General features: G+C 44.8%; 1 protein-coding gene across 1 annotated transcript in view; it reads right to left on the bottom strand.

Moving 5' to 3' along the window:
* Positions 1–577: 577 nt before the first annotated feature.
* Positions 578–20619, bottom strand: part of LOC141092249 (protein kinase C theta type-like) — a 34632-nt gene continuing 14590 nt past the window's right edge. The window contains exons 2-8 of the mRNA XM_073578247.1: positions 4568–4845; positions 4158–4249; positions 3987–4049; positions 3331–3469; positions 2548–2739; positions 1753–1881; positions 578–1131 (exon numbers count right to left, since the gene is read on the bottom strand). Coding sequence (XP_073434348.1) covers positions 793–1131; positions 1753–1881; positions 2548–2739; positions 3331–3469; positions 3987–4049; positions 4158–4249; positions 4568–4845 — 1232 coding nt within the window. The 3' untranslated portion in view covers positions 578–792. The remainder of the gene's footprint in view (positions 1132–1752; positions 1882–2547; positions 2740–3330; positions 3470–3986; positions 4050–4157; positions 4250–4567; positions 4846–20619) is intronic.

The following is a 20619-nucleotide window of genomic DNA, read 5'->3' as shown; positions in this document are numbered from 1 at the left end:
CAGGGCGTTACTGCACTCCCAAGTTATTGGGTGACTGATGTAACTGTATTCTACTTTTGATGGGACAGATATACAATAGATTAGTGACTGATGGACATTAGGCCTCATGCGGAGATGGAAGTGAGTGATAATGTGAGTCAGCTGTGTATCCAACCCTCTGCCGCCTTGTAGGGCGCGGTCTCGGCTCCTGAGCCCGCTCCATGCACTCACAACCAACATCCGCTGTACATATACAGCTAAAGAAAATCCTCATAGCACACGTAGTAACAGAAAACCCAGAGTTCTAGTAACAACACAACCCCGTCCTCAGGAATAAGCAATGACAACATATAGGGAGGGCTGTAGGAAGGAGCCGGTGAGTTTACGTGTTACATCGTAACTGTGCAGACTACTAGAGGCCCAAAACCTTCTTACTCAGAAATTCATGTTTTATGTCACTGTGGACATCAATTCTTACAGATGTGTAATGTAGAGGATAAGTAATAGTATGTGAAACCCATGACAATGTGCAGTGTTACCACCTTTCTATAGATCACACACTGGTAATAAATACAGAAATACACGAGATACAGGATGATGATGTTCAATAATTAATCATTTTATTTTTCTCTCCTATCAGTATGTTTTGAGTTGTGGGAGGAAACCGGAGTACCCGGAGAAAACCCACACGGACACGGGGAGAACATACAAACTCTGTGCAGATGGAGTCCCAGATTTACACCGAAGACCACCGTGCTGCTCGCTAACAGCGCTAATCACTGCGCCACCGTGCCGTCCTGTAGTATGATGGTCCTACATCTCCAAGTAGCCTGCCAGCCAGATGAGAATGCAGGAGACTGATATGTAACAGAGAAGATAGAAGAACTCGGGGTTGGGATTCCTACAGACCCTGCCTCTTTCTTCAGACCACACCCAGGTCCACGCCTTCCTGAGCCAGTAGTCAGGTATTGGGGGAGGGGGCTGCGTTATATTTCCATTGCTGCGGCTGTTAATGCTCTTCCACCGCTTGCTCATGTAGGAGAAGCCACAGAACAGCCGCTGGTCCTCCGGGGTTACAGGTGGCTTCTGAGCTTCAGTGTCAGACATCACTTGGTGCAATTCAGTTTGTTTGTTGGTTTCCATAACTGGGATCTATAGAAGAAAGACAAATCAGTCTGGTTAATTCATTAGGTATTTAATTATATCCGTCCCCTCCTGAGGACAGCTGTACAGATTGTGGATGAGCCATGGTAACCATGTGCAGATTGCCGATAATCACCATGATGCATCGGTACTTGCAGCTTGAGAACAAGTCAACTCCTGGTGCTGCCTGGCAATCTGCGGTATCCACATCTGCTACAGCTGCACCATAAAGCTGTGTTCACATGTTGCAACCACATTGGGTTCTTTTTACTCAGTGTCAACAATAATGCATACTTTTGTTGTGTTTTTCCCACAAAAATGTCCAGAGCATAATGGTTCTTTTTCGTAGAAAAAAATGCACAGTGTGAACACAGACTAACGTATCCAAATTAGTCACTAAGTGGCCTTCTGAAGAATTGGGGACAATAATTACACTTTTGAGAAATATGTAAAAGCCTGTCCATCCTGCCCCATACTGTAATTCCACCCATTTACCAGCAGGGGAGGATAAACACATTCTGGCCTACACTATGTAGGATTGTTGCTCATTATTTGAGTATTTCTTACATATATTATCACATTATACAGACGAGGAGGTGACATTATAATAAAATAACGCTGGGCACTTACAGGTGTCATTGTAAATGGTGGACGGGACCTTCCCGCCTCTAATTCCTCCCAGTTTATGGGCGAGAAGAATGGATGTCCTTTTAGATTGCTGCAAAGAACCTGCCTCTTCTCTGGTGATTTACACAAGAGCTGCAAATATATAACATTATTATATCACAAGTAATAATATAAATAATCTCAGGAAAAACAGCAGTAACAGAATTATTTTCTCACTTTCTTACAGAAAGATGAATTTCTTAAAACAACCATTGCTAGAAACAAATATGATAGGACAGGATAGGATAGTACAGGATAGGATAGTACAGGATAAGATAGTACAGGATAGGACAGGATAGGATAGTACAGGACAGCATAGGATGGTACAGGATAGGACGGTACAGGACGGGATTGTACAGGATAGGACAGGATAGGATAGTACAGGATAGGATAGTACAGGATAGGACGGTACAGGACGGGATTGTACAGGATAGGACAGGACCGTACAGGATAGGATAGTACAGGACAGGCCATCAGTAGTCGATCAGTCTGGGGCCGATACCCGATAATCCTGATGATTAGCTGTGTGAAGAGGTTTTGGTGAACACCGCAGCCTCTTTACTGTATAAACTGGCCTGTAGATAAGAACAGTGTACATATAGGAGAGGCTGTCCCGGGGCTCCAGCATTGTCCCCATTCCTTGTATTGGATAAAGCTGAAATACCCAACACAGTGGTGATGAAATGTACGGTGTATTATCAAATCTCCTGACTGGTCTATCCTTCCTATGTCTCCAGGTAGAAGTGTCCATTTACTCACTCTCTCTATGACATCCCTGAGCTGAGAATCCATGGTGTGCGGATAGCAAGGTTTATCTTTTGCCACTGAATGGGCAAGTCTTTGAGGACACTGACCAGAGTAAAACTGGTAAGAGCCTGTGGCCATTTCGAAGACTATGACCCCAAAAGCGAACAGGTCAACCATATTATTAAAGGGCTGTTGACAAAACATCTGTGGAAACATAAGATTAGAAGAGTAAGTTAGTACATTGTTCATCCTGGGAGAGAGAAAAGTACCATGGTCCATGTTTACTGGTAGTGTTTTTTCACACCTAAACCCCCATACATATGACATGTCGGCCAAAAGATAATTTGGTTGATAGCTACCTCTCAAGTTGAGAAGCCCCAGTGTTTTTTTCTGTTTATTATGCTTTTTTTATACAGTGCTATCTTATTCTGCAGTGCTGTACATACAGTGCTTTCTCTATCACTATGTCTTTGAAGTGTGGGAGGAAACCGGAGAACCCGGAGGAAACCCACACAAACATGGTATTGTCCTTGGTGGGATTTGACCCCAGGTCTCCAGAGCTACAAGACTGTAGTACTAACCACTGAGCCACCGTGCTGCCCTAGGCTTATCCTTCTGATATTGGCCGGTTCGGCTGACTTTAGTCTAATATATATGGGGGCCATTACACAGTCCATCTATTAGATAACGTTAGTAAATGTGAGCGCTGTGGTGATTGATCTGTGATTCCACAAGCTCCACATTAAATGAGAATTGCAGGTGGATAATAATAGATATTAGTAGTCAAATATTCACCTCAGGAGCCATAAATTGAGGAGTGCCACAAGCGTGTCTGATCTTCTGAGAGCCAAATACATTCATAGCAGCAAGGCCGAAATCAGCAATCTTAGCGTGTCCATCACCGTCCAGAAGAATGTTTTCTGGTTTTAAATCACTTAAAAAAAGAAAGAAAAATAGTTCTGTGAGTCAGATCATAAATCAGCTGTAGTGCTTGGGTTGCTGTGGGGGCTTCACAGGACCACTCACTATACACTGGGGGCAGATTCACTAATCCTATCTTGTGTAGACATATACCAGGATGTCTGAAAACGCGACAAATTCATCACAGTGTCTGTGTGACACATTAGGAGCATCTTCAGAGACTTTTGTCTGATGTTACACCACTATTGTTTTCATTACTTAGAACCAATAATTTTCACAAAAATCTGGTTACAGTTTAGTTGCACGTTGTGACATTGTAAGCCACATGGATTCCCATCAAACTATTCCCATTTCCATAAAAGCCTTGTTCCCTCTTCAAGTGAGCCCCAAAAGTGTCTAAAACATTTCATAAAGGTGGTACACGTCATGTTCACCAGAATTTTAGCCAAATAACACCACAATTCTGGCACTGTTAACTATTTCCCATAGTAAATCTTTCCCTACGTAGAAAACAAGAAATGACTTATTACCGGTGAATAATCCCCCGACTGTGGAGAAACTCTATTCCACTCAAGATTTCTGCTGCAAGGAACCTAAAAAGGAAGAAAAAACTCCTATCAGCATTAATTGTTCTACTGAACCACTAATAACTATGAGGGGAGACAGCGGCCACAGAAGTCACAGAGCGGCTGCTCTCTTACCTGATCGTGCAGACATCTAGGGGGCCTCTGGAACCGATAAATGCAGCCAAATCGCCACCACTCAGATATTCCATGGCATAAAATACATAGTCCTGTGCGAGAGGAGGGAAGATGATGGTAAATAATGCAGATTTTATCCATCCTGATAACATTTACTATGATTCTGGGACCTATACTGTATATCCAGAAGACATGTCTGTGTCTGCACACATTGGAGAGGTGTCCAGGGTAAAACTAAGTCAAAATCCTCTAATAGCCATCAGTAATGGCGCCCAGGGCATACAGGCACACAGAGCAAGCAGCAGGTCCATTCATTTGCACAAACAAAGATTAAATTTGCAATCTAATGAAATCAAATGGACATGATGGGGAGAAAGGAGAGAATTTCTAGAAAGTGAAGAGTCTCTTACCGCTGTCTGGAATGTGCCATAGACATGTGTGATGAATCTGCTGTCTTCAGTAATTTCTAGGACATCTCTCTCTATGCGGAGGATGTCTTTACAATTCTCCAACAATGTCCTCTTCTTAACCATCTTGACTGCCAGCTGAAGTCCGCTGGGTTGATGTGTTGCCAGCATCACCTTGCCAAAGCCGCCTTCTCCAAGCTTCCTGGTAAAGATGAAACTCTCAAGGGAAAAACAGGCAGTCACTTGCTCTGAAGGGCTGGTGGTCTGAGCACCGATTACACCTAGAACGGAAAACAGATATAAGAACTAACAATCTTACAGTCGTGCTCATGTATAATGCTACAATAAATTGGCAATTTTTTTAAATCTGTCATGAACTATGAACTATGATGAACCTGGTTACCACCAAGTTCTGGCTGGAGAGCCCCAAGTATAGAAAGTGGAGAGCTCTTATGTATGCGGCAAGATGTACGGGATAAGATTATGTCATTAGGTAACATTTTGTAAAATAAATGAACACTTTATATAAAGCATGGATGTAACCTGTGACTAAATGACTATAGACTTTACCTTCTGGAGCTTGATTGATGGATTTATCACTCTCACGTCTTCTCTTTGTGGTGGTCTCAGTGTCAGATGTCCTCTTTCTCTTAAGTTGTTCTCTACAACTTTGATTTTCAACTTGCTCATGATGTAAGTGAGAGCTCCTGGTTTTAGCTGATCCGCTAAACCTTATTTCAGAGGTAACATCCTTTCCACTCTCAGATTCCACCATTCTTCCTCTCTTATTTGGGGTTTCATCTCCTTTCTCAGGAGATGTGTTCCCTCTTTTTTTCCCCTTTTTAAGGGCGTTTTTCTCTGGAGGATGTCCAGAAAATGATGTACAGGGATCATCTGTCTTCTCAACAGGTACGTCCTGCACAATGTCCTGAGAAGTTTCTCCTCTCTGGGAAAAATTCTCTTCCATGCAACTCCTTTTAGCACGCCTCTTATTCTTTTCACCACACTTCCTTTTTCGTCCCATGATAAGTTAATATCAATAATAACGAAATTGCTAAGTGCGCAAAAGTAGTCTTCACTCTCCAACCGATGAAGGTAAAGTAAGAACAGCGACATCGGAATCCTTAACCTAACAATCACCTAGTGTTGTGACATCATCACCATTGTGACATCATCAGCCAGAGTGTAAGCGATGATGTCACAATACTAGGTGATTGCCCGAGTGTAAGCGATGATGTCACAATACTAGGTGATTGCCCGAGTGTAAGCGATGATGTCACAATACTAGGTGATTGCCAGAGTGTAAGCGATGATGTCACAATACTAGGTGATTGCCCGAGTGTAAGCGATGATGTCACAATACTAGGTGATTGCCCGAGTGTAAGCGATGATGTCACAATACTAGGTGATTGCCCGAGTGTAAGCGATGATGTCACAATACTAGGTGATTGCCCGAGTGTAAGCGATGATGTCACAATACTAGGTGATTGCCAGAGTGTAAGCGATGATGTCACAATACTAGGTGATTGCCCGAGTGTAAGCGATGATGTCACAATACTAGGTGATTGCCAGAGTGTAAGCGATGATGTCACAATACTAGGTGATTGCCAGAGTGTAAGCGATGATGTCATCGGCTGCTGCAGGACTAAGTTTGCCATAATCAGACACCCTAGTATAAGAAAAGTTTAGCTTTTCATAGTAACATATTTAGCATATTTCAAGATCCTACTCAAGGTCCCTAAATGTTTTGCATCTAACTATTTAAAAAATTGTGAACACTAGAAAAAAACAAGAACTGATGCAGCAATAAATACAAAGATTAATAACCAAATACATAATGTTTTTTTATTCAGTGTGCAAAATTGCTGGACATGATCTCATTAAAATAATATATGAAGAAAAACATATGATAACAATCGGAGACTCAGGTCACCAGAGTACCAAGAATATTAGACAGGTGATTTTTATGTTATGGCTGATGGGTGCAAATCTGCAGTGATGCACATGAATGAAAATAGGAACAACTCCATATTGTGCCCCCACCGCCTCCATCCCACAGCCCTGTGTTGTGTAGAGGCCATAGTGACATTTTACCTACATACAACAGTGTATAAAGTCTCCACATTCTCCAGTGGATTTTATACTCACTGGCGTTTTGTCCACAGTGATATTTTACCCTGTAGGAGCCATAGGATGACGCAGTTGCATGACTTTATCTCTCTGTGGATGTAATGTTACTGTATTATTACTGCGAGGTAAAAAGTGAAAAGAAACTGTCCGGCGCTAGGAATCCGTTGGCTGCATTAGGAGATCAGCTGTATATAATGGATCTCCCAGGATATCCGACCATAACGGCAGTGCTGGACACTCTATAAGGTGTAGTCCACATACAGCATCTTCAGAGAAAAGAGTGTCAGTCACTCTGGAAGTGAAATGCTCGTATACATTATTTCTATGCAGCGGTAGATGGGACGTGCATGCAGGCAACATTCTGTGGCACCCGATGTTTCGCACTGTGACTGACGCTTCTTCTGGCCCGACTCTATCATGACGTCAGTACAAATTGTGCTATTGCCGCATCTAATTTCCTTTGGTGTGGAATTTTCTAACCAGGTGGTTTTCCGATCACTAAAGCGGCTCCACACTGAAATATCTTTTTTTATTGTGATTGCGATTCTAATTTAAAACCTGGATAATTGTCAATTATATGACAATTTTTATAAATGGCTGATTTTATAGCTGCGTATAAAGGACTGTGTTTAGAAAATCCGTTTGTTTTTTGTTTTATTCTTTCTTCATCTTTAGAATATGGCAGCTCAGGCCGGTTTCACATTTGCGCTTTATAGCGCAGCGACGGCCTGCGCACGGCCGCCACTAAGCTCCGCCCCCTGCCGGCTCCCTGCCCGCCCCATCTGGTCATCGCCGCCTACTAGCGCACATGGGCGCTTGCGATCTGCGCACCCTATCTTTAGCATAGGGTGCGCAGATCGTGCGCTGGCCGTGCGCTAGCAGGATTTTGCTGTGCGCTGCGCACTTTTGAAGGTGCACCGAGCGCGCCGAAATGCAACATGCTGCGTTCGGCGCACACGGGAGCACTTTCAAAAGTGCGCAGCGCACGCCAAAATCCTGCCAGCGCATGATCTGCGCACCCTATGCTAAAGATAGGGTGCGCAGATCGCAAGTGCCCATGTGCGCTAGTAGGCGGCGATGACCGGATGGGGCGGGCACGGAGCCAGCAGGGGGCGGGGCTTAGCGGCGGCCGTGCGCAGGCCGTCACTGCGCTATAAAGCGCAAATGTGAAACCGGCCTCACTGGGGCTTCGTATCTTCAGAGGTTCTGTGACTTCATTTTTTTGAGTACCCTCTTTTTGTTAACTTTTCTTTTAATTCCATCTCCTGTTGCGTGAGGTTTTCCATAATATTATTTGTGCATCGTATACACAAGAATGGACTGTGTGGATTGGATTTTTTACATGTGGAGGATGGGCACTTTCTTACTGCAAAGAAAGAGTAGTTTTCTGTAGTTTTTAGTGATGATTCCATTGTTAATTATAGAGACTGAAATGTCTAAGAATTCTATGCTGATACCATTAACCTTTCTAGTAAATTTCATGTTAATTGTTTTAACCCCTTTCTGCCATATGACGTACTATTCCGTCCATGTGCCCTGTGACTTAATTCCCAGGGATGGGATAGTACGTCATAGCGATTAGCGGCACCCACGTGGTGAGCACCGCTGATCGCGGCCGGGTGTCAGCTGATTATCACAGCTGACACCCGGCACAATGTGTCAGGGGTGGTCACGGACCACCCCCGACTCGTTAACCCCTTGCACACCGCAATCAAACACGATCGCGGTGTGTCGGGGGTTAAAGGGAAGCATCTGCAGGGAGGGGGCTCCCTCCGTGCTTCCCTGAGGCCCCCCCACGGCAGCGCAATGTGCAGCGCTGCTGCGGGGGGACTCCTTCCCTGCAGGCCCCCGAATCCAACGTGGCGACGGGGGCCTTCGGGGGCCTGCAGGGAGCTGGCTTCCTCATGCCTGCAAAGCGCAGGCACGAGGAAGCCTGCTGCACTGCCTGTGACAGATCGCTGATCTGTCACAGTGATCTGTGATGTGACAGATCAGCGATCTGTTACAGGACAGTGATGTCCCACCTGGGACAGGGTAATAAAGTTAAAAAAAAGGGTTAAAATAATTTAAAAAAAATCGCCAAATAAATTAGAAAAAAAAAATAAAAATTCTCCCAATAAATTCATTTTTTGGAAATAACAAAAAACAATAAAAGTACACATATTTGGTATCGTCGCGTCCGTAACGACCTGCCCTATAAAACTGTCCCATTAGTTAATCCCTTTAGCCCAACCCCTTAAAAAATAAAAATAAAAAACGAAGCAAAAAATAATGATTTATTATCATACCACCAAACAAAAAGTGCAATAACGCGCGATCAAAAAGACGCATATAAATATCCATGGTACCGCTGAAAATGTCACCTTGTCCTGCAAAAAACGAGCCACCATACAGCATCATCAGCGAAAAAATAAAAAAGATAGCTCGCAGAATAAAGCGATGCAAAAATAATTATTTTTTATATAAAATAGTTTTCATTGCATAAAACCGACAAAACATAAAAAAGACCTAAATGAGGTATCGCTGTAACCGTACTGACCCGAACAATAAAACCGCTTCATCAATTTTATCGCACGCGGAACGGTGTAAACGCACCCCCCCAAAAGAAATTCATCAAACGCTGGTTTTTGTTCATTCTGCGTCCCAAAAATCAGAATAAAAAGCGATCAAAAAATGTCACGTGCCTGAAAGTGGTACCAATAAAAATGTCAAATCGTCCCGCAAAAAATAAGACCTCACATGACTCGGTGGGTCAAAACACGGAAAAATTATAGCTCTCAATATGTGGTGATGCAAAAACTATTTTTACAATAAAAAGCGTCTTTTAGCGTGCGACAGCCGCCAAAAATAAAAACCGCCATAAATAGTAAATCAAACCCCCCGTTATCACCCCCTTAGTTAGGGAAAAATAATAAAATTAAAAGAAAATATATTTATTTCCATTTTCCCATTAGGGTTAGGGTTAGGGCTGAGATTAGGGTTAGGGGTGTGTTGGGGTTAGGATTGGAGTTAGAATCAGGGGTTTCCACTGTTTGGGCACATCAGGTGCTCTCCAAATGCAACATGGCGTCTGATCTCAATTCCAGCCAATTCTGAGTTGAAAATGTCAAATGGTGGTCCTTCCCTTCCAAGCTCTGCCATGCGCCCAAACCGTGTTTTACCCCCACATATGGGGTATCAGCCTACTCAGGACAAATTGCAAAACAACTTTTGGGGTCCAATTTCTCCTGTTACCCTTAGGAAAATAAAAAATGGGGGGCAAAAATATCATTTTTGTGGAAAAAAATGATTCTTTTATTTTCACGCCCGGGCGTTATAAACTTCTGTGAAGCACTTGGGGGTTCAAAGTGCTCACCACACATCTAGATAAGTTCCGTGGGGGGTCTAGTTTCCAAAATGGGGTCACTTGTGGGGAGTTTCAATAGTTTAGGTACATCAGGGGCTCTCCAAACGCACATGACACCCGCAGACCATTCCATCAAAGTCTGCATTCCAAAACGTCACTACTTCCCTTCCGAGACCCAACGTGTGCCCATACAGTAGTTTTCTCCCACATATGGGGTATCAGCGTACTCAGGACAAATTGGACAACAACTTTTGGGGTCCAATTTCTCCTGTTAGCCTTGGAAAAATAAAAAAATTGGGGACTAATTGATCATGTTTGTGGAAAAAATACGATTTTTTTATTTTCATGCCCGGGCATTATAAACTTCTGTGAAGCCCTTGGGGGTTCAAAGTGCTCACCACACATCTAGATAAGTTCCTTAGGGGGCCTAGTTTCCAAAATGGGGTCACTTGTGGGGGGTTTCCACTGTTTAGGTACATCAGGCACTCTCCAAAAGCAACATGACACCCGCAGACCATTCCATCAAAGTCTGCATTCCAAAACGTCACTACTTCCCTTCCGAGATCCGACGTGTGCCCATACAGTAGTTTTCTCCCACATATGGGGTGTCCGCGTACTCAGAACAAATTGGACAACAACTTTTGGGGTCCAATTTCTCCTGTTACCCTTGGGAAAATAAAAAAAAATGGGGACTAAAAGATCATGTTTGTGGAAAAAATATGATTTTTTTATTTTCATGCCCGGTCGTTATAAACGTCTGTGAAGCACTGGGGGGTTCAAAGTGCTCACCACACAACTAGATAAGTTCCTTAGGGGGTCTAGTTTCCAAAATGGGGTCACTTGTGGGGGGTTTCCACTGTTTAGGTACATCAGGGGCTCTCCAAAAGCAACATGACACCCGCACACCATTCCATCAAAGTCTGCATTCCAAAACATCACTACTTCCCTTTCGAGACCCGACGTGTGCCCATACAGTAGTTTTCTCGCACATATGGGGTGTCAGCGTACTCAGGACAAATTGGACAACAACTTTTGGGGTCCAATTTCTCCTTGTACCCTTGGGAAAATAAAAGAAAATGGGGACTAAAAGATCATGTTTATGGAAAAAATACTTTTTTTTATTTTCACGCCCGGGCGTTATAAACTTCTGTGAAGCTCTTGGGGGTTCAAAGTTCTCACCACACATCTAGATAAGTTCCTTGGGGGGTCTAGTTTCCAAAATGGTGTCATTTGTGGGGGTTTCCACTGTTTGGTACATCAGGGGTTTTCCAATCGCAACATGGTGTCCGATCTCAATTCCAGCCAAAAACGTCAAATTTTCGCTGCTTCCCTTCCGAGCTCTGCCATGCGCCCAAATAGTGGTTTACCCCCACATGTGGGGTATCAGCATACTCAGGACAAATTGCAAAATAACTTATAGGTCCTGTTACCCATGGGAAATTAAAAATTGGGGGTGAAAAGATCATTTTTGTGGAAAAAATATGATTTTTTAATTGTACCGCTGTACGTTATAAACTTCTGTGAAGCCCTTGTGGGTTCAAAGTTCTCACCACATATCTAGATAAGTTCCTTTGGGGGTCTAGTTTCCAAAATGGGGTCATTTGTGGGGGGTTTCCACTGTTTAGGTACATCAGGGGCTCCCCACACGTGACATGGCGTCCGATCTGAATTCCTGCCAATTTTGCATTGAAAAAGTCAAACAACGCTCCTTCCCTTCTGAGCTCAGCCATGCGCCGAAACAGTGGTTCCCCCCACATATCAGGTATCAGCGTACTCAGGACAAATTGCACAATAAATTTTGCAGTCCAATTTCTCCTGTTACCCTTGGTAAAATAAAAAAAATGAACCTGAAGTATTTTTTTTGTGAAAAAAAGTTAAATGTTTATTTTTTTTTTAAATATTCAAAAAATTCCTGTGACGCACCTAAAGGGTTAATAAACTTCTTGAATGTGGTTTTGAGCACCTTAAGGGGTGCAGTTTTTAGAATGGTGTCACTTTTGGGTATTTTCTCTCATATAGACCCCCCAAAGTGGCTTCAAATGTGATGTGGTCCGTAAAAATAAAATGGTGTTGCAAAAATGAGAAATCGCTGGTCAATTTTTAACCCTTATAACTTCCTAACAAAAAAAACTTTTGGTTCCAAAATTGTGCTGATGTAAAGTAAACATGTTGGAAATGTTACTTATCAAGTTTTTTGTGTGCTGTATCTCTGTGATTTAAGGGCATAAAAATTCAAAGTTGGAAAATTGTGAATTTTAAAAATTTTCGCCAAATTTCCATTTTTTTCACAAATAAACGCAAGTTATTTGAATGAAATTTTACCACTAACATGAAGTACAATATGTCAGGAGAAAACAATGTCAGAATCACCAGGATCCATGGAAGCGTTTCAGAGTTATTACCTCATAAAGGGACAGTGGTCAGAATTGTAAAAATTGGCCCGGTCAAGAACGTGCAAACCACCCTTGGGGCTTAAGGGGTTAAGTTACAATTTTTATCCTTTTTGTCATATCCCTGTTTATTATCCTTATGTTGTGCAGACTTTTTTCCATCCGTATGGCTTCTGTGTTATTATTCAGCAGTAAATAAACTTTACAAGACCAATGTGTCCTTAAAAATTGGATGTAAAACATATGATATACTGATTTTTTTTTGAACACCCATAGGCTTCAGTAGGTGAGTCTCATCGGAAAAACCGAAGAGAGTGGTGTTATCTGAACAGCTCAATAGAATAACATTGATCCGAGCGCTGTCCGTGTGAGGTCTGTTGAGACCGGGGGGAGCCCGGCTGATCGCGGCCGGGTGTCAGCTGATTCTCGCAACTGACACCCAGTACTAAGTGCCAGGAGCGGTCACGGACCGCTTCCGGCACTTTATCCCCCGGAACACTGCGATTAAACATGATCGCAGTGTTCCAGAGCCGGCAGAGGGGCTTACAGCTTACAGCTCCTCTGCCTTTGGATCGGAGACACCGCGGCATAACACGGGTTCCCGATCGCTGCCATGGAGACCCATTATTGTGACATCGGCGGCTATGCCCGCCGATGCCCCCCCAGCAGTAGCGCACGCCGCAGCGTCTCCTTACCTACGCGCCCCCGTCCAGGCGCGCGCCCGTCCTGCGTTCCTCCTCACAGCAGCTCCTAGTACCCGCTCCCTGTCGCGCACGCGCCCCCTCCCGCTCTCTCCCTCCAGCGGTGGGCGGCGCTGAGGGGCAGGACAGGGGGACGCACTTCCGGGTGCTAGGATACTTCAGGCGTCCTCGCTGTGAGGAGGACGCCTGATGATCGTGTAGTCTCCTGCACCCTCTGGCCGCTACAGTCCTCTGTAGTTCCTCTTGCCCATGCTCTGCTTCCCTGCCGTGCCCTGTGTTACATGCCTCAGTAGTCCCTCTTGCCCATGCTCTGCCTCCCTGCCGTGCCCTGTGTTACATGCCTCAGTAGTCCCTCTTGCCCATGCTCTGCCTCCCTGCCGTGCCCTGTGTTACATGCCTCTGTAGTTCCTCTTGTCCATGCTCTGCCTCCCTGCCGTGCCCTGTGTTACATGCCTCTGTAGTTCCTCTTGTCCACGTTCTGTCTCACGGCCTTGAACTGTGTCTCATTCCTCTGTCCGTCAGTCCCGGGCCCGTATCTAAGCCAACCTCCTTCCTAGTCCTTATTTGTCCGTGGAGCCGTCCCTCTTGGTTCCGGCTGTCACGCTTCCGTCCCCTGTGGTCCTGCCCCAAACGATCCCTGTATAGGGGTCGGTCTTCACCTGGAGTGCTCGGCCCAGGGGCTCCGGATCCGCGATCCAGAGGGTCCACTCTCCGACGTAGCTCTTACCTAAAACGTCACAATTATCATTATGAGGACATCCGAGTCTCCAGGCCGGAGAGACTTCCTGTCATGCGCAGTGCATGTCAGGAAGTCTCACAGGTCAGTGTACAGAAGCTGCAGCGCTGACAGCTTCTATAGCATGCAGATCTGCATGCTATAGAAGCAACGTCTTAACAAAATGAGTGTCCCATAGTGGGACAAAATGTATAAGTAAGAATGAAATTAAAAAAAAAAAATTTTAATAATTGTAAAATTATTTTAAAAAATAATAAAAAAATTAAATATTCTATAATTAAATCAATATTTGAATAAAAATATCTAAACAATAAAAGTACACATTTAGTATCGCCGCGTCAGTAATGACTCGACCTATAAAACTGTCCCACTAGTTAACTCCTTTAGTGAATACCATTAAAAAAAAGCAAGGCAAAAAAACAATGCTTTATTATCATAACACGGAACAAAAAGTGGAATAACCTAAGACCTCGCCCTATCCTGGATCTCCTCATACCTTTCAAACCACACATTCAGCATCTCCCACTCCCACACTACCTCCTCATCCCACCCTCTCTCTGTTGGAGTCCCCCAAGGCTCTATTCTAGGACCCCTACTCTTCTCAATTTATACCCTTGGCCTGGGTCAACTCATAAAGTCCCATGGATTCCAGTACCACCTTTATGCTGACGACACTCAGATCTACCTCTCTGGCCCAGACGTCACCTCTCTACTGCCCAGAATCCCGGACTGTCTATCAGCCGTATCCTCCTTCTCCTCTCGCTTCCTCAAGCTCATTGTGGACAAATCTGAACTCATCATCTTTCCTCCATCTCACAGATCTTCCTTACCTGACCTATCTATCACAGTTAATGACATCACGCTTTCCCCAGTATCGGAAGTCCGCTGCCTCGGAGTAACCCTTGACTCTGCCCTGTCCTTCAAACCGCACATCCAAGCCCTTTCTACCTCCTGTCGCCTCCAGCTCAAAAATATTTCCAGAATCCATCCTTTCCTCAACCCTCATTCTACTAAAATGCTTGTGCATGCCCTCATCATCTCCCACCTTGACTACGTCAACATCCTTTTCTATGGTCTCCCTGCTAACCCCCTCGCACCTCTCCAGTCCATCCTTAACTCTGCTGCCTGTCTAATTCATCTCTCTCCTTGCTACTCCTCTGCTTCTCCCCTCTGCAAATCTCTTCACTGGCTTCCATTCCCTCAGCGTATCCAGTTCAAATTACTAATACTAACCTACAAGGCCATCTATAACCTGCCTCCTCCTTATGTCTCTGAACTAATCTCCCGATACCTTCCCTCACGTAATCTCCGGTCATCCCAAGACCTCCTTCTCTCCTCCACATTTATTCGTTCCTCACCCAACCGCCTCCAAGACTTCTCCCGAATAGCCCACATCCTCTGGAATTATTTGCCCCAACATGTCCGACTATAAACCACATTCGGATCCTTCAGACGAAACCCGAAAACCCACCTCTTCAAGAAAGCCTACAGCCTGCAATGACCCCGCTGCCTCCTCACCACTACCGGAGATTTCACCTCAACCAACACCGGAAGTGCTGCAACCCATCAACCTGCTGTCTCCTTCCCCTCCATCCTGTAGCATGTAAGCCCGAAAGGGCAGGGTCCCCTTTGTATCAGTCTGTTATTGTTAGTTTGTTTACTGTAAGTGATATCTGTAATTTGTATGTAACCCCTTCTTATGTACAGCACCATGGAATCAATGGTGCTATATAAATAAATAATAATAATAACATGCTATCGAAAAGACGGATATAAATAAACGAGATACCGCTGAAAACGTCATCTTGTCCCGCAAAAAACAAGCCGCCTTACAGCATCATCAACGAAAAAATAAAGTTATAGCTCGCAGAATAAAGTGATGCAAAAATAAAAGTGTAAACGCCCCCCCACAAAAGAAATTCATGAATAGCTGGTTTTTGTTCATTCTGCCTCCCGAAAATCAGAATAAAAAGTGATCAAAAAATGTCATGTGCCCAAAAATGGAACCAATAAAAACGTCAACAAGTCCTCACATGACTCTGTGGGCCAGAATATGGAACAATTTATAGCTCTCAAAATGTGGCGGTGCAAAAAGTATTAAGTTACGTACCGGTAACGGTATTTTTCGGAAGCCCATGACAGCACCACGAGAGAGGGGATCCGCCCTTCGGGAACAGGAAACCTACAGATACAAAAGGGCGGCACCTCTCCCACGCATCAGTTGGATTACAGAGCTTGAGAGGCTACCATGGTTAGTACACCGCATATACACAATATATACAACTTATCTATCCTATTTACAATTCTTTAAACCATCTCCCACATAAGGTGAACTTGCGAAAACAATCCTCTAAAGGGGTGCACCCTTATACGTGAACAAGGGAGGGAACTAAGGGTGCTGTCATGGGCTTCCGAAAAATACCGTTACCGGTACGTAACTTAATACTTTATTCGGACTCCCATGACAGCACCACGAGAGAATTACAGAGATGTAAACTAATTTAGGGAGGGACTACAGCCTGCAGCACCCTTAGCCCGAAGGTGAGATCTGAGGAGGCATCCATGTCTAACCGAGAGTGGTTAAAAAAGGTGGAAGGAGATGACCAGGTGGCCGCCTTACATATCTGGTCAATTGATACTCCCGATCTCTCTGCCCAGGATGATGCCATGACACGAGTGGAATGCGCCCTCAGGTTCTGTGGAGCCGGACCGCCACCTGCTGTGTAGGCAAGAGAGATAGCCTCCTTAATCCACCTCGCTAACGTGCGCTTTGACACTCTATACCCTTTCCTGGGACCTTGGAACGATAAAAATAATGCGTTCTCCTTCCTCCAAGGATCTGTGGCTGCTAAATATTTAAGTAGGCATCTCTTAACATCTAGAGCCTGAAGTTTTTGTTCTTTAGGATTGGTTGGATTAGGGAGGAAGGAAGGCAGAACTATTTCTTGTGTCCTATGAAAATGAGATGCTACCTTGGGAAGGTATGCCGGGTCTGGCCTTAGGATTACTCTATCCTGTAAGAAGGCAATCTGGAAAGTGCCTGTATGTCGCCTATTCTACGTGCAGATGTTATTGCTACCAAAAAGGCTGTCTTAAGTGATATCATTTTTAGTGAAGCAGAATCCAGAGGTTCAAACGGTTTCTCTGTCATGGCTGTCAGGACTAAATTTAAGTCCCAAGGTATACACCTATCTTTGAGTATGGGTCTCGATCTGGTAACTGCCTTAATGAATCTCGCCACCCAATGGTTACCGGCAATGTCGCATGCAAATAGAGCCCCTAAAGCTGAAACCTGTACTTTCAATGTACTAGTGGAAAGGCCCAACTCGAGACCCCTCTGGAGGAATTCTAGAATCTGTTTTACAGTCTATTCCATCCCTGATATTAAACTCACAGGTGGACAGGAATCGCCTCCAGGTTCTAGCATAGATACCTGTGGTGGTTTGTTTCCTACTTTTCAGGAGTGTATCGATTACATTTTTTGAGAAACCTCTATCCCTCAATAGCGTCCTCTCAAACACCATGCCGTCAAACAGAGTCCTGCTACTTGTGGGTGGTTGACTGGCCCCTGGTAGAGGAGATCTGGAAGGTTCGGCACTACCCAAGGATCGCTTACTGACATGGTCCTCAACCATGCAAACCAGGTCCTTCTGGGCCAGAATGGGGCAATCAATATGACTCTTGCCCCATCTTCCCTGATCTTCCTCACTACCAGAGGTAGAAGGTTCAAAGGTGGAAAAGCATAAGCCAGCGAGAAGTCCCATTTTATTAGGAGGGCGTCCACGGCCAGTGGATTTTCCCTGGGATTTAGGGAACAGAAAGTTTTTTCCTTCCTGTTTTCTTTGGTGGCAAAGAGGTCCACCTCCGGTTGACCCCATTTGTGGACAATCTGGTTGTAGATGTCTGAGTTTAAAGCCCATTCTCCCTGCTTTAGGGCCCTGCGGCTTAGAAAGTCTGCCTTCATGTTGTCTTTTCTGCTGATGTTGAGCGCGGTTAAAGATAGAAAATTTTTCTCTGCTATCTGAAGGAGACGTTCCGTTATCCGCATCAGGGCGTTGGAGCGGGTTCCACCTTGGTGGTTGACATAGGCTATTGTTATGATTGAGTCACCGTAGGAGGCAGACACAAAAATAGAAGCTACGTCCAGAAAACCAGAGAAGTTGGCAGACCCCTGAACCTATCAACACAACTAGCAGTAGCCGTGGGGGGTTCCTACGATGCCCTAGACCCCTCGATCACAGCCGGAGCGCTAAATAGCCTAAAGACAGAAAAGGAAATCTAAACTGCCCCAGAGCAGACCCCAAAGCAAAAGGCAGCCCCCAACATATAATGACGGTGAAGCAAGATGAAAAAACACTCACACAGATAGAAAGATAGGCTGAGCAAACGATGGGGCCCAAGCTAGCTAAACAGTACAGGAAAGGAAGGTTGCTGTCTGCAATCTGCCAAAACCCTATCAAAGACATAAGCCAACAAGCTGATATGAAAAAGACCCTGAAGCAGCTAGGCTTCAAAAACTAAATCAGCACTCAGGTATTTTCAGAAGACAGAGCTAAAGGAATTCAGCACACCCCAGCAGGGAATGGCAGAAAAACAAAGCAAAACAAAGTCTAAGCACAAATGCAAAAAGCCGAGCAGAAAACTTAGCTTTAGAGGAGCAGGAATTCAGACTGGTCTCCAAGGATCCCACAGAGAAATCACCCGCAGGGCAGAAGGGCGTCGGCAGCCTTATATCCAGTCAGTGACTCCACTCAGCCAGTCATCATCATCAGACTCAGGTGTTTGATAATCAGGCTCACTACCTTTCTTTACCAGAAGAGGGAGTTCCTCGGGCCTCAGTAGTGAAGGGGAAAATGAACTCACAACAGTACCTCCCCCTTGAGGAGGGGTCACCGAACCCTCAACCATGCCACCAGGGCGATCAGGGTGAGCCCGATGAAAGGCACGCACCAATCTTTTGGCATGAATATCAGAGGCAGAGACCCAGGAATTATCCTCCTGACCATAACCTTTCCACTTAACCAAATACTGGAGTCTCCGTCTAGCCAGACGGGAATCCAGTACTTTCTCTACCTCATATTCCATGTTACCTTCAACCAATACAGGGTCTGGAGGTGCCACCCCCGGAACAACAGGTTCAACAAACCTCTTCAACAAAGATTTATGGAACACATTATGGATTTTAAATGTGACAGGAAGAGCCAAATGAAAAGAGACCGGATTAATAATCTCCAAAATCTTGTAAGGTCCAATAAATCTAGGCTTAAACTTAGGAGAAGCCACCTTCATAGCAATATTTTTTGATGATAACCACACCATATCACCAACCTTAAACTGGGGACCAATGGTCCTATGTCGGTTGGAAAACCGCTGGGCCTTTTCCTGGGAGAGAGATAACTTATCCACCACTTGGTCCCAGATCTGGTGCATTCTCTCCACCACAGTGTCAATACCTGGGCAGGCCGAGGGCTCCACCTGCCCTGAAGAAAATCGAGGATGAAACCCAAAGTTACAAAAAAAAGGTGACATCAAAGTGGCAGAACTAGCTCTATTATTTAAAGCAAATTTAGCCAAGGGCAAAAATGAAACCCAATCATCCTGATCAGCAGAAATAAAACATCTCAAATATGACTCCAAGGTCTGGTTTGTTCTCTCTGTCTGCCCATTGGTCTGAGGGTGAAAAGCAGAGGAGAAGGACAACTGAATTCCCAGCTTGGAACAGTAAGTTCTCCAAAATCTAGACACAAACTGGACTCCTCTGTCAGATACAATGTTCTCAGGAATCCCGTGCAAGCGAACCACCTGTTGTAAAAACAGGGGCACCAACTAAGAGGAAGACGGCAACTTAGGGAGTGGTACAAGATGAACCATCATAGAGAACCTATCACAAATCACCCAAATAACAGTCATCCTTTGAGAGACAGGCATATCAGAGATGAAATCCATTGAAATATGAGTCCATGGCCTCTTGGGGACAGGCAAAGGCATCAACAACCCACTAGAGCGAGAACACGATTTAGACCGGGAGCACGTCCCACAGGACTGCACAAAATTCCTGACATCACGAGACAAGGAGGGCCACCAAAAAGACCGACTCACCAGATCTCTAGTACCAAAAATACCTGGATGACCAGCCAAAGCAGAGCAATGAACTTCAGACATCACTCTCTTCTTCCACTGGTCAGGAACATACAACTTTCCACTGGGACAACGCTCAGGTTTGTCCTCCTGGAACTCTTCCAGAGCACGTCTCAAATCGGGCGAGATGGCAGAAAGAACTACCCCTTCGCCTAAGATGGTAGCAGGCTTGGTTACCACAGGAGAATCAGCAAAGAAGCTCCTAGAGAGGGCGTCTGCCTTGACATTCTTAGTTCCAGGAAGAAAAGAAACCACAAAATCAAAACGTGTAAAAAACAAGGCCCACCTAGCCTGTCTAGGGTTCAAGCGCTTAGCCGACTCTAGGTAAATCAAATTCTTGTGGCCAGTGAGGACCACGACTTGATGCTTAGCTCCCTCCAACCAATGTCTCCACTCCTCAAATGCCCATTTCATGGCCAACAGTTCCCGATTCCCCACATCATAGTTACGTTCAGATGGAGAGAACTTTCGGGAAAAGAAAGCACAGGGATTCATTTTAGATGTTACAGGATCCTTTTGGGACAAAACAGCTCCTGCACCAATCTCAGAAGCATGCACCTCTACCTGGAACGGAAGTGAGACATCAGGTTGCTGCAAAACCGGGGCGGAGGTGA

The sequence above is a fragment of the Dendrobates tinctorius genome, unplaced genomic scaffold, assembly GCF_039654945.1.
Source record: "Dendrobates tinctorius isolate UK_male_01 unplaced genomic scaffold, ASM3965494v1 ptg000059l, whole genome shotgun sequence".
NCBI lineage: Eukaryota > Metazoa > Chordata > Amphibia > Anura > Dendrobatidae > Dendrobates > Dendrobates tinctorius.
The sequence above is the reverse complement of the archived record's forward strand: the minus strand, read 5'-3'. Positions and strand labels throughout refer to the sequence as shown.